Genomic DNA, 13,034 nt, shown 5'->3' with positions numbered 1-13,034 from the left:
TTCTCCTGGTCTCTGTCTTAAATTGCTTGCATTTAATTTCATATCTATGCCCCTCAATATAAATTATCAATCATTGGAAACAGTTTATTTGTATCTTGAAAATCACAGCTAAATCTCCTGTTCTAAGGAAAACAGCCCCAATTTTTCATGCAAAATAATTGCCGATGGAAGGACTACACCAGTGCTCTGAAAAATAATATTTATGAACATTCCACCGTAAACTGCATGTTAAAAATGTAGGGGTTGAAAAGGTCCTGCGTCCCGATTGGGGGCAGTAACCAGCTCAGGGCAGTACTTCCTGCGCCCGGCACAGAAGTCCTGCCCCGGCCACTGAATTTGCCTTACCACCCCTCGGAGAAAGTGGAGCTTCACTTCCTCTTGGGGCGGGTCCAGCACGCGAACTGGGTGCAATCGGCAGTGCTATGCCTACGCTCTGCGTAACGCTGTCGCATTTCAACACCCCTCCCCTTCGCTTAAAGGCGAGGGCCGAGGCGCACTGTGCACGGCCTCTGATGGCCTCCACTATGACACCAGGGCTGCAGCTTGGCACCCAAGACGGAGTGCCGTCTGCACGATGGCAGCCCGGACCATGCTAGGAGATAAGAATTGGGGCCGACCGGCGAGTCGGCAAAACCGGCAAGATGGTGGCGCGGGGTGCTCGCAACCTACCCTTTAACTTCCATCTCGCGAACGGGGCAATATCCGCCACGGGGTGGAAAAGGATCGGTTCATGGCGCTAAGAGGTCACTGCACGGCGATGAAATCGGCGGTTGCGTGGTGGCCTGGGCTGTGTCTCCGCTAACTCCCGGGCATTTTCCTGGAAGCCGGTAGCGCGTGCCCCCCGCCCTTGGGCGAAATCTGATTCGTGTGCCGTTAGCACCCCCCCCCCCGGAGACATTGATGGATGTGACAAAAAGCGGCAACTTTGACCCCGTACCATTTACACCTTATCCTTTGATAGTTTGACAGTCCGATGACTGTATTAATGATGGATGAAGGAGCAGATGATACATAAGTTAGGAAGCAGAGTAAGTTGTGTAGATAGAAACATAGAAAATAGATGCAGGAGTAGGCCATTCGGCCCTTGGAGCCTGCACCACCATTCAATAAGATCATGGCTGATCATTCCCTCAGTACCCCTTTCCTGCTTTCTCTCCATAGCCCTTGATCCCCTTAGCTGTAAGGGCTATATCTAACTCCCTCTTGAATATATCCAATGAACTGGCATCAACAACTCTCTGCGGCAGGGAATTCCACAGGTTAACAACTCTGAGTGAAGAAGTTTCTCCTCATCTCAGTCCTAAATGGCCTACCCCTTATCCTAAGACTGTGTCCCCTGGTTCTGGACTTCCCCAACATCGGGAACATTCTACCCACATCTAACCTGTCCAGTCCCATCAGAATCTTATATGTTTCTATGAGATCCCCTCTCATCCTTCTAAACTCCAATGTATAAAGGCCCAGTTGATCCAGTCTCTCCTCATATGTCAGTCCTGCCATCCCGGAAATCAGCCTGGTGAACCTTCGCTGCACTTGCTCAATAGCAAGAACGTCCTTCCTCAGATTAGGAGACCAAGACTGAACACAATATTCCAGGTGAGGCCTCACCAAGACCCTGTACAACTGCAGTAAGACCTCCCTGCTCCTATACTTAAATCCACTAGCTATGAAGGCCAATGTACCATTTGCTGCCTTCACCGCCTGCTGTACCTGTCTGCCCACTTTCAATGACTGATGAACCCAGGTCTTATTGCACCTCCCCTTTTCCTAATCTGGCGCAATTCAGATAATATTCTGCCTTCGTGTTTTTGCCCTCAAAGTGGATAACCTTACATTTATCCACATTATACTGCATCTGCCATGCATTTACCCACTCACCTAACCTGTCCAAGTCACCCTGCAGCCTCTTAGCGTCCCCCTCACAGCTCACACCGCCCCCCCAGTTTAGTGTCATCTGCAAACTTGGAGATATTACACTCAATTCTTTCATCTAAATCATTGATGTATATTGTAAAGAGCTGGGGTCCCAGCACTGAGCCCTGCGGCACTCCACTAGTCACTGCCTGCCAGTCTGAAAAGGACCCGTTTATCCCGACTCTCTGCTTCCTGTCTGCCAACCAGTTCTCTATCCACATCAGTATATCACCCCCAATACCATGTGCTTTGATTTTGCACACCAATCTCTTGTGTGGGACCTTGTCAAAACACTTTTGAAAGTCCAAATACTGGTTCTCCCTTGTCCACTCTACTAGTTTCATCCTCAAAAAATTCCAGAAGATTTGTCAAACATGATTTCCCCTTCATAAATCCATGCTTACTTGGACCGATCCTGTCACTGCTTTCCAAATGCGCTGCTATTTCATCCTTAATAATTGATTCCAACATTTTCCCCACCACTGATGTCAGGCTAACCGGTCTATAATTACCCGCTTTCTCGCTCCCTCCCTTTTTAAAAAGTGATGTTACATTAGCTACCCGCCAGTCCATAGAAACTGATCCAGAGTCGAAAGACTGTTGGAAAATGATCACCAATTCATCCACTATTTCTCGGGCCACTTCCTTGAGCACTCTGGGATGCTGACTATCAGGCCCCAGGGATTTATCGGCCTTCAATCCCATTAATTTCCCTAACACAATTTCCCGCCTAATAAGGATATCCTTCATTTCCTCCTTCTCACGAGACCCTCGGTCCCCTAGTACTTCCGGAAGGTTATTTGTGTCTTCCTTCGTGAAGACAGAGCCAAAGTATTTGTTCAGTTGGTCTGTCATTTCTTTGTTCCCCATTATAAATTCATCTGAATCCGACTGCAAGGGACCTACGTTTGTTTTCACTCATCTTTTTCTCTTCACATATCTGTAGAAGCTCTTGCAGTCAGTTTTTATGTTCCTGGAAAGCTTCTTCTCGTACTCTATTTTCCCCCGCTTAATTAAACCCTTTGTCCTCCTCTGCTGAATTCTAAATTTCTCCCAGTCCTCAGGCTTGCTGCTTTTTCTGACCAATTTATATGCCTCTTGCTTGGATTTAACGCTATCCTTAATTTCCCTTGTTAGCCACGGTTGAGCCACCTTCCCCGTTTTACTTTTACTCCAGACAGGGATGTACAATTGCTGAAGTTCATCCATGTGATCTTTAAATGTTTGCCATTGCCTATCCACCGTCAACCCTTTAAGTATCATTTGTAGGTCTATTCTAGCCAATTCACACCTCAAGCCATCGAAGTTACCTTTCCTTAAACTGGGAGAAGGAACTTTTATTTTAGTCAAAGGGACATGGACAGATTAAGTTAGTGGCCAAAACTATTAGAAGATGGAGTTCTATGTTGGGAAGTGTTTTGATCTGAGAAAGACAAATTTGAATATTTTCTTAATGCTGAGGGACTAGGAGCTGTGGAGGAGCAAAGGACTTTCGGTGTCCATATACACATCACTAAAAGTGCATAGGTACAAAAAGCAATCAAACTAATGGAATGTTGGCCTTTATCTCAGGGCGATTGGAATACAAAAGTGAAGATGTGATGTTTTAATTATACTGAGCCTTGGTCAGACCCTATCGGAAATACTGTGTTCAGTTTTAGGCATCGCATCTTGGGAAGGATATATGTTGACATTGTGTGTTGCATCCACTCCATTCATCAGATGATACCAGGGCATAAAGGGTTACATAAGAACATAAGAAATAGGAGCAGGAGTAGGCCATTTAGCTTCTCGAGCCTGCTCCGCCATTCAATAAATGATGGCTGATCTGATCATGGGCTCAGCTCCACTTCCCTGCCCGCTCCCCATAACCCTTTACTCCCTTATCGCTCAAATCTCCGCTCAAATATATTCAATGACCCAGCCTCCACAGCTCTCTGGGGCAGAGAATTACACAGATTTACAACCCTCTGAGAAAAGAAGTTCCTCCTCATCTCAGTTTTAAATGGGCGGCCTCTTATTCTAAAACTATGCCCCCCTAGTTCTAGATTCTTCCATGAGTGGAAGCATCTTCTCTGCATCTACCTTGTCGCGCCCCCTCATTATCTTATATGTCTCACTAAGATCATCTCATTCTTCTGAACTCCAATGAGTACAGGCCCAATCTGCTCAACCTTTCTTCATAAGTCAACCCCTTCATCTCAGGAATCAACTGAGTGAACCTTCTCTGAACTGCCTCCAATGCAAGTATATCCCTCCTTAAATAAGGAGACCAAAACTGTACGCAGTACTCTAGGTGTGGCCTCACCAATACCCTGTACAGTTGTAACAGGACTTCTCTGCTTTATACTCTATCCCCCTTGCAATAAAGGCCAATATTCCATTTGCTTTCCTTCCTGATTACTTGCTGTACCTGCATACTAACTTTTTGTGTTTCATGCACAAGGACCCCTAGGTCCCTCTGTACTGCAGCATTTTGTAATTTTTTTCCATTTAAATAATTTTGGTTTTTTCTTTTTTCTGCCAAAGTGGATAACCTCACACTTCCCCACATTATACTCCATCTACCAAATTTTTGCCCACTCACTTAGCCTGTCTATATCCCTTTGCATATTTTTTGTGTCCTCCTCACAACGTGCTTTCCCACCCATCTTTGCATCATCAGCAAACTTGGCTACATTACACTCTGTCCCTTCATCCAAGTCACTAATATAGATTGTAAATAGTTGAGGCCCCAGCACCGATCCCTGTAGCACCTCACTAGTTACTGTTTGCCAACCGGAAAAGGACCCATTTATCCCAACTCTCTGTTTTCTGTTAGTTAGCCAATCCTCTATCCATGCTAATATATTACCCCCCAATCCCATGAACTTTCATCTTGTGCAGTAACATTTTATGTGGCACCTTATCGAATGCCTTCTGGAAATCCAAATACACCACATCCACTGGTTCCACCCTGCTCGTTACATCCTCAAAAAACTCCAGCAAATTTGTCAGACATGATTTCCCTTTCATAAAACCATGCTGACTCTGCTTGATTGGATTATGCTTTTCCAAATGTTCTGCTTCTGTTTCCTTAGTAATGGACTCCAGCATTTTTGCAATGACAGATGTTGGGCTGGTCTATAGTTTCCTGCTTTCTGTCTGCCATCTTTTTAAAATAGGGCCGTTACATTTGCGGTTTTCCAATCCGCTCGGACCTCCCCAGAATCCAGGGAATTTTGGTAGATTACAACCAATGCATCCACTATCTCTGCAGCCACTTCTTTTAAGACTCTAGGACGTAATCCATCAGGTCCAGGGGACTTGTCCACCTTTAGTCCCATTATTTTACCGAGTACTTCTTCTTTAGTGACAGTGATTGTTTTAAGTTCTTCCCCCCCCCCCCCCCCCCCCGATCGCCCCTTGATTATCCATTATTGGGATGTTTTTAGTGTCTTCTACCGTGAAGACCGATACACAATATTTGCTCAAAGTCTGCCATTTCCCTGTTCCCCATTATTAATTCACCAATCTCATCCTCTAAGGGACCAAATTTACTTTAGCCACTCTCTTCCTTTTTTTATACCTGTAGAAACTCTTATTATCTGTTTTTATATTTCTTGCTAGTTTACTTCCATAATCTATCTTCCCTTTCTTTATTATTTTTTTCGTTGTTCTTTGCTGATTTTTAAAAGTTTCCCAATCCTCTGGCCTCCCACTAATCTTGGCTGGACTGGTCGCTTGAACTTGGTTTCTTTTCCCTTGACTTTAGTAAGTTGATGGGTGATCTAATTATAAAGGAGTTCCTTAGGGTAGATACAGAGAAGCCGTTTCCTCTGATGTGGAATCCAGAGTAAGGGAGTGTAATCTTAAAATTGGTGCTAAGCCAGGTAGGAGTGAAATCAGGAAGCACTTGTTCACGCAAAAGGTAGTGGAAATCAAGGACCTTTCCACCCCAAACGGGTGTGAATGCTGGGTAAATTAAAATCTTTAATACCCAGATCGATAGAATTTTGTTTGGTAAGGGTATGGTGGGCAAAGGGAGTTGAGGTACAGATTAGCCATGATCGAATTGAATGGCGGAGCAGGCTTGAGCAGCTGAATGGCCTTCTCCTGTTCCTATGTTTATGCAGCTGAGATGGCTGTAGCCATTCCTCTGGTATCAATCTTATTTTGGGACTTACTATAACACATTGAAAAGATATATACAAGTGTAGGAACACTGTACCTGTACATCAAGTCCAGTAATCGCTGGTTTCAGTGTTGCAGGCCAGTAAAATGTTATATTCTCCCAGTGGGCCGTACTGCTATGCTTTTCATTTCATGATTATGTGAGTGGCTGTAAATTGGCTCAATGCTTGGGATGACGTGTGGAAAATTTTAAAATAAAATAATGTCAAAAAGAGTTAAACGTGAATGCAATTTTAACTTAATTGACAAAAGAGCGGAGATTGCAAATTTTGTGAACCTGCTCTGGAGTATTCCTTTGACATCAAAAATTGATTTTGCAGTTATAGATGTATTGTACTGCTGGAAACTTTGTAATCTTACATACATATTTTCATATTGCACTAATAACACCTCTTGCACACACTTGTTCATTTGGGCACCTTATTTGTATGTGACCAAATGCTGCATTGGAGAATTTACCCTAACAACAATATGTTAGGGCTGCCCATAATTGTCGTGAATTTCAAGTAAGTAGAAAGGGTACTTCTGGTGAAAGGGTTATTACTCTATATACAGCTTTATAAATGCTTAAAACGACTATTTTTTAATAATGGGGTGCCTTTAAAAGGGAGAAAGGTAAGGAGCAGAGAGATCATTTGATCCTTATTTTTTATAAATGAAAAAGATTTTCAGAAAGGTGAGAGTTATGTAAAAGCCCATAAGGAATTTGCACAGTTTGCAGGGGAGGATAAATGGGTGATGGTGGGAGAACTCCATGATAGAATAATTAGACATGGGGGCCTGAAATTCAGGGTCTCAGAGACCTGTTAATGCCTGTTTGCGGCGACCATTCTTAAAAATTGAATGTGGCGGCCCTTAAAAGGGAGGGCCCACTGCTGCGGCTGCAATGTAAACATTTTTGCCGGCAAAATACAGCCCCTGGGTTCGGCCAGGCCGCCAACGGGCAGCCCTCTTGGGTGCCAGGCCGCTGACCCGGTTGAAACCCCCCCTGGTGGCCCAGTGGCCGAAGATTTAAAATAACAGAATCTCTCCCCTTTAACGTAGGGGAGAGAACGTGGTGATGCACACTACTTCACTGCTGATTGACAGCGGCGGAGTTCCTGTCCGGCCGATTTTCAGCCAGTCAGCCTGGCTTTAAGTCTATGACCTGCCCCCATTACGAGTCATTTCCTGTGGAACTTCAAAAAAATGGCAAAATCCTAAAAATGGCTCTTCCGACTGCATCGGAGTTCCCAGCAGTAAGTACCACTCTAAAAATAGCTCATGGACTTTAGATGAAGCAGCTTTGATGGCCACATGCTCTTTTGTAATTTGGGACTTAGTGTTCCTAGTGGTACTAAACTGGCAACCCAGAGGCCGAGTTTTCGAATTCTACCGTGGTAAATTGTCAAATTAAATACAACAACTTTGGTCATCAGTGGGCAGCATCAGAAAGGTAAGCATAAAAGCTTCTAGCTTGTCAGTGAAACCTAAGTGGGTCACTAATATCATTCAGAAAGAAGAGGCTGCCAGCCCTGTAAAGTCCTTACTCTACAGCATGAAACCACACGAGGCACATTCCAGGGGCAAGGCCACTCTGTGACCTTCTCTTTATTACAGGACTCCAGAAGTGATGACCCTGTGTGGGACCTCCCTTTATATACCTGTGTGATCAGGTAAGGAGTGTCTCCCACAAGTTCACCCCCTGTGGTCAAGGTGTGCATCTCAGTTGAGTGTATATAGTAATACAGTGGTGTTATATTGTAGTTACAAACATGACATCACCTTCACCCCCCCCCCCCCCCCCCTGCAAAGTCTTACTGGGATCAGAGGTACAGTCTTTCAGGTGGTCTACACTCCCTCGTGGAGCGCCGCAGTTGGGGCTCTGTTGGACGCTGATGTGAGTGTCTGTCACCTGTGGTGATTCCGGGCTGACCTCAGGGACTCTGCATTCTTCCGATTGCTCTTGTTCGCTGGCGGTCGTGTGAGCTCCATCTCATGGTCTTCTTCAGGTTCCTCCGTGTCCATGCTGAACCCTTTTTTTTCTTGGTCCAGATGCTTACGGCATATCTGGCCATTGTTGAGTTTTACCACGGTGATCCTATTCCCCCTCTTTGCCAATTACAGTACCCTCAAGCCGTTTGGGCCCCATGGCGTGATTGAGGACGAATACAGGTTCATTTATTTCCATACATCTCCCCCTTGAATTACGGTCATGGTACTTGTTTTGTGACTTGCGCTTGCCCTCAACTATGTCGGTCAGGATTGGGTGGATGAGGGACAACCGAGTTTTGAATGTCCGTTTCATGAGTAGCTCTGCGGGCGGGACCCCCGTGAGCGAGTGCGGGCGGGATCTATAGGCGATAGGCGGCATTGTAGGGAGGGTCCTTGAATCCTGAGCATACCTTGCTTAATGATTTGGACTGCCTGTTCCGCTTGGCCATTGGAGGCCGACTTGAACAGCGCAGTCCTGACATGGTTGATGCCATTGCCTGACATAAACTCCCGGAATTCATAGCTCGTGAAACACAGGCCATTGTCACTAACCAGGATGTCCGGCAAGCCATGGGTTGCAAAGATCGCACGTAGGCTTTCCACGGTGGTGGATGACGTGCATGAATTCAGGATGATGCACTCGATCCATTTCGAGTACGCATCTACTACAATGAAGAACATCTTCCCCATGAACGGGCCCACGTAGTCAACATGAATGCGTGACCATGGCTTGGTGGGCCAGGGCCACGGGCTGAACGGGGCCTCCCTGGGGGCATTAGCTGGGCACAGGTCGGGCACCTACGAACACAGTGTTCCAGGTCTGAATCAATTTCAGGCCACCAAACGTGTGACCGGACAATGGCCTTCATCATCACAATGACTGGGTGCTCGCTGTGGAGTTCCCTGATGAATGCCTCCCTGCCCTTCTGGGGCATGACTACCCGGCTGCCCCATAGTAGGCAGTCGGCTTGGATGGAGAGCTCATCCATCCGCCTGTGGAACGGTCTGACCTCCTTAGGGCATGCTGCGTGTGCGGGCGCCCAATCCCCAGTCAGGACACATTTCTTAATCATGGATAGGAGGGGATCTCTGTTTGTCCAGATTTCGATCTGGCGGGCTGTGATGGGGGAGCCTGCACTGTCAAAGGCATCGACAGCCATGACCATCTCAGCGCTTTGCTCAGCTGCCCCCTCGGTAGTGGCCAGTGGGAGCCTGCTGAGTGCGTCAGTGCAGTTTTCAGTGCCTGGCCGGTGCCTTATGGTGTAGTCATAAGCAGCTAGCGTGAGGGCCCACTGCCGTATGCGAGCTGATGAGTTGGCATTGATAGCCTTGCTGTCTGACAACAGGAATGTGAGTGGCTTGTGGTCCGCCTCTAATTCAAACTTCCTACCGAAGAAGTACTGATGCATTTTTTTTACAGCATAGACACATGCAAGCGCTTCCTTCTCGACCATGCCATATCCCCGTTCTGCTTGAGAGAGCGACCTGGAGGCATAAGCCACAGGTTGTAGCTGACCTTCAGCATTACCCTGCTGCAACATGTACCCAACCCCATAGGACGATGCGTCACAAGTCAGAACTAAACATTTACAGGGGTCGTACAGGGTCACCAATTTGTTTGAACAAAGTAGGTTTCGCGCCCGATCAAAAGCCCGTTCCTGACTGTCCCCCCAAAACCAATCGCAACCCTTACGCAGGATCACATGTAGCGGCTCCAACAACGTGCTCAAGTTCGGTAGAAAGTTGCCGAAATAGTTCAACAGTCCCAGGAATGAACGCAGCTCCAATGTGTTGCAGGACCTGGGTTCTTGTCGAATCACCTCTGTTTTGGATTCGGTGGGCCGAATCCCATCTGCAGCAACCCTCCTGCCCAGAAACTCAACCTCAGGAGCTAAAAACACACATTTAGACTTATTGAGTTGCAGGCCTACCGGGTTCAGTCGGCGTAGCACCTCCTCCAGGTTGTGGAGGTGCTCCTTGGTGTCTCGACCCGCATTGAGGATGTCGTCCTGGAATACGATCGTTCCAGGAATGGATTTAAGCAGGTTTTCCATGTTACGTTGAAAAATCACGGCACCTGTTATAAACGAACAGTCCTGTGTGGTGATGGTGGTCAGTAGTTTGGATTCGTCAGCCAGTTCCTGGGTCATATAGGCTGAAGTGAGATCCAATTTGGTGAACAGCTTGCCACCTGCCAGTGGCGAAGAGGTCCTCCGCTCTTGGGAGCGGGTATTGGTCTTATAGGGACACCCGATTGATGGTGGCCTTGTAGTCGGCACAGATCCTGACAGAGCCATCCGCATTTAGAATGGGAATGATGGGGCTCGCCAAGTCGCTGAATTCAACAGGCAAGATGATGCCCTCTCGCAACAGCTGGTCCAGTTCGCGCTCGATTTTTTTCCCACATCACGTATGGCATCGCTCTGACTTTGTGGTGCACTGGCCTGGCGTCCGGGGTGATGTGTATCACCACTTTAGTGCCTTTTGAAAGTCCCGATGCCCGGTTGAAATAGTGACTCGAATTGTTATAGGACTTGTGAGCAGGAACTTCGCTCCACCGAGGACATTGCATGAACATCCCCCCCATTTCCAGTTCATCTCGGCTAACCAGCTCCTCCCCAACAGAGCGGGACCATTGCCCGGGACAATCCAGAGCGGCAGCCGGTTCACTAGCCCATTGTGTGTGATAGCCATCATTGTACTGCCTAGCACCGGAATGATTTCCTTGGTGTGAGTCCGTAATTGTGTCTCAATACGTTCTAATTTGGGTCTACTGGCTTTGAGTGGTTATAGCTTCTCGAATTGCTGAACACCCATGAGTGACTGGCTGGCCCCAGTGCCCAGCTCCATGCGTACTGGGATGCCGTTCACCAAAACCACCATCATTGGTGGCGTTTTGGTGTATGAACTGTGAATATTCGCCGCATGGACCTGCTGAACCTCGGCGTCCATCGATTTGCCCCAAAAGTCATCCTGCCTCACAGAACCCTCTTCTGGTCCCTCTGTCTCATATATCAGTCTGCAGGTTTTCTACACATTCAAGCTAAATGGCCACTGAGATTGTAGTTTCTGCAGACAAAATGTTGGAATCTGCAAGATCTGGCTGAATGTTTTCCCCCACACCTCCAGCATGAGTTAAAGTTTCCATTTTGGGGACAAAGTGACTATGGCCAGGAATTCCGTGTTGACTGTCCCTTTGACTGCTCTTCAGTACCCTATTAGTGGGTGTCAATGGCCCCATCCCGGGCCGCATTGTCCACTGTGATGGCGTGAACGTCCATTCAGCCTGCCATTGTCTCTGTTGAGATCCTGCTCTGGGATCTATTGCTGTCGGACTGCCCCTGCCTGTCTGCGGGGCTCTGAGTAGCATTGATGATGTTGACTCCCTGATCCATCGCTGCGTGAGAGGCAGAATTGCACGCGTAAATCATTTTCGTCTCTTCCTCCCCCGCCATGAAAGTTTGAGCTAACAACGCCGCCGCTTCCAAGGTCAAGTCCTTGGTCTCAATTAACTTGTGAAAAATTCCCGCATGACCGATACCCTCGATGAAGAAGTCCCTTAGCATCTCCCCCCTGCAGGCGTCTGTGAACTTAGAAGCTGGCCCAAAGCCAGATGTCCGCTACAAAGTCCGATATGCTCTGTCCTTCACGGCTTCGGTGGGTGTAGAATCTGTGTCGAGCCATGTGTATGCTGCTCGCCAGTTTGAGGTGCTCCCTGATTAATTTGCTGAGCTCTTCAAAGGTTTTGTCCGACGGCCCAGTAAGTCCTTCATGAGCGCATAAGTCTTTGGCCCGCAGCTGGTCAGGAGATGAGCCCGTCGCTTGTCGGCCACTGCATCCCCTAGCCAGTCTTTAGTTACGAAGCTTTGCTGAAGCCTCTCAACAAAATTGTCCTAGTCTTCCCCAACACAGTACCGTTCCTCTGTGCTACCGGTGGCCATTCCCATGGGTTGCGAATTCCCGTTTCTCGTCGCCAATGTAAAGTCCTTACTCTACAGTATGAAACCACACTAGGCACATTCCAGGGACAAGGCCACTCTGTGACCTTCTCTTTATTACAGGACTCCAGAAGTGATGACCCTGTGTGGGACCTCCCTTTATGGACCTGTGTGATCAGGTAAGGAGTGTCTTCCACAAGTTCACCCCCTGTGGTCAAGGTGTGCATCTCAGTTGAGTGTATACAGTAATACAGTGGTGTTACATTGGGCTTGTTATTATGTTTGTAACTACAATTAGTCTATCCTGTACAGACTTCAGTCCCACAGTACATTGTTGACTTCTAATGTCCTCTGAAGTGGCTAAGCAAGTCATTCAGTTGTAAACGATCAATATAAACTTCCTTTCTGCACTGTGTCCAGGTGTTCCAATGCACCCAGGTACAGGAACTGGAAAATCTGCCTCATTGATTAAAGAAAGCCTCTTTGTTCCAGTTGATGGTTCTAATTTTGAAGCTTGAATGTTTTGGCATATTCGAAAGTCATTGGGGTATAAATTCATTGTGCTCGTTATACGGCTCAACATTTCTACTATCAGTCATAACGTAGTTTGAAGTTGTTTTACTTTATAATCAATGGTGCTAATTATCACCTAACCTTTCGAGAAATAATTCAATTATCGTTTTTTTGTGTCCTTATCCAACAGGGCATAGATTGTACTGCTTGTAAACCTCATACTTTGAGGTGGGGCTAAGATGAGCATAACTAGTGACGAAGTAAACTTCCTGGTTTATCGATATCTCCAAGAATCAGGTAAGAATGTTAATATACACCACACAAACAACAACAATAACTTGTATTTATAAAGCGCCTTTAACATAGTAAAACGTCCCAAGGCACTTCACAGGAGTGTTTTCAGACAAAACAAATAAATTTGACACTAAGCCAATTACGGCAGAAGACCAAAAGCTTGGTCAAAGAGGTAGGTTTTAAGGAGCGTCTTAAAGGAAGAGAGAGAGGTAGAGATGCAGAGAGGTT

At 46.7% G+C, this 13,034-nt stretch overlaps 1 protein-coding gene across 4 annotated transcripts in view; it reads left to right on the top strand.

Moving 5' to 3' along the window:
* Positions 1-13,034, top strand: part of LOC139275231 (F-box-like/WD repeat-containing protein TBL1X) — a 346,548-nt gene that overhangs the window by 239,121 nt on the left and 94,393 nt on the right. For all 4 annotated transcript variants that reach the window (XM_070892397.1, XM_070892399.1, XM_070892398.1 and 1 more), the window contains one exon: positions 12,703-12,809. In XM_070892397.1, coding sequence (XP_070748498.1) covers positions 12,752-12,809 — 58 coding nt within the window. In that variant the 5' untranslated portion in view covers positions 12,703-12,751. The remainder of the gene's footprint in view (positions 1-12,702; positions 12,810-13,034) is intronic.

Source organism: Pristiophorus japonicus, chromosome 10 (assembly GCF_044704955.1).
Source record: "Pristiophorus japonicus isolate sPriJap1 chromosome 10, sPriJap1.hap1, whole genome shotgun sequence".
Taxonomy (NCBI): Eukaryota; Metazoa; Chordata; class Chondrichthyes; family Pristiophoridae; genus Pristiophorus; species Pristiophorus japonicus.
Note: the sequence above shows the minus strand (reverse complement) of the source record. Positions and strands in the feature narration are given on the sequence as shown.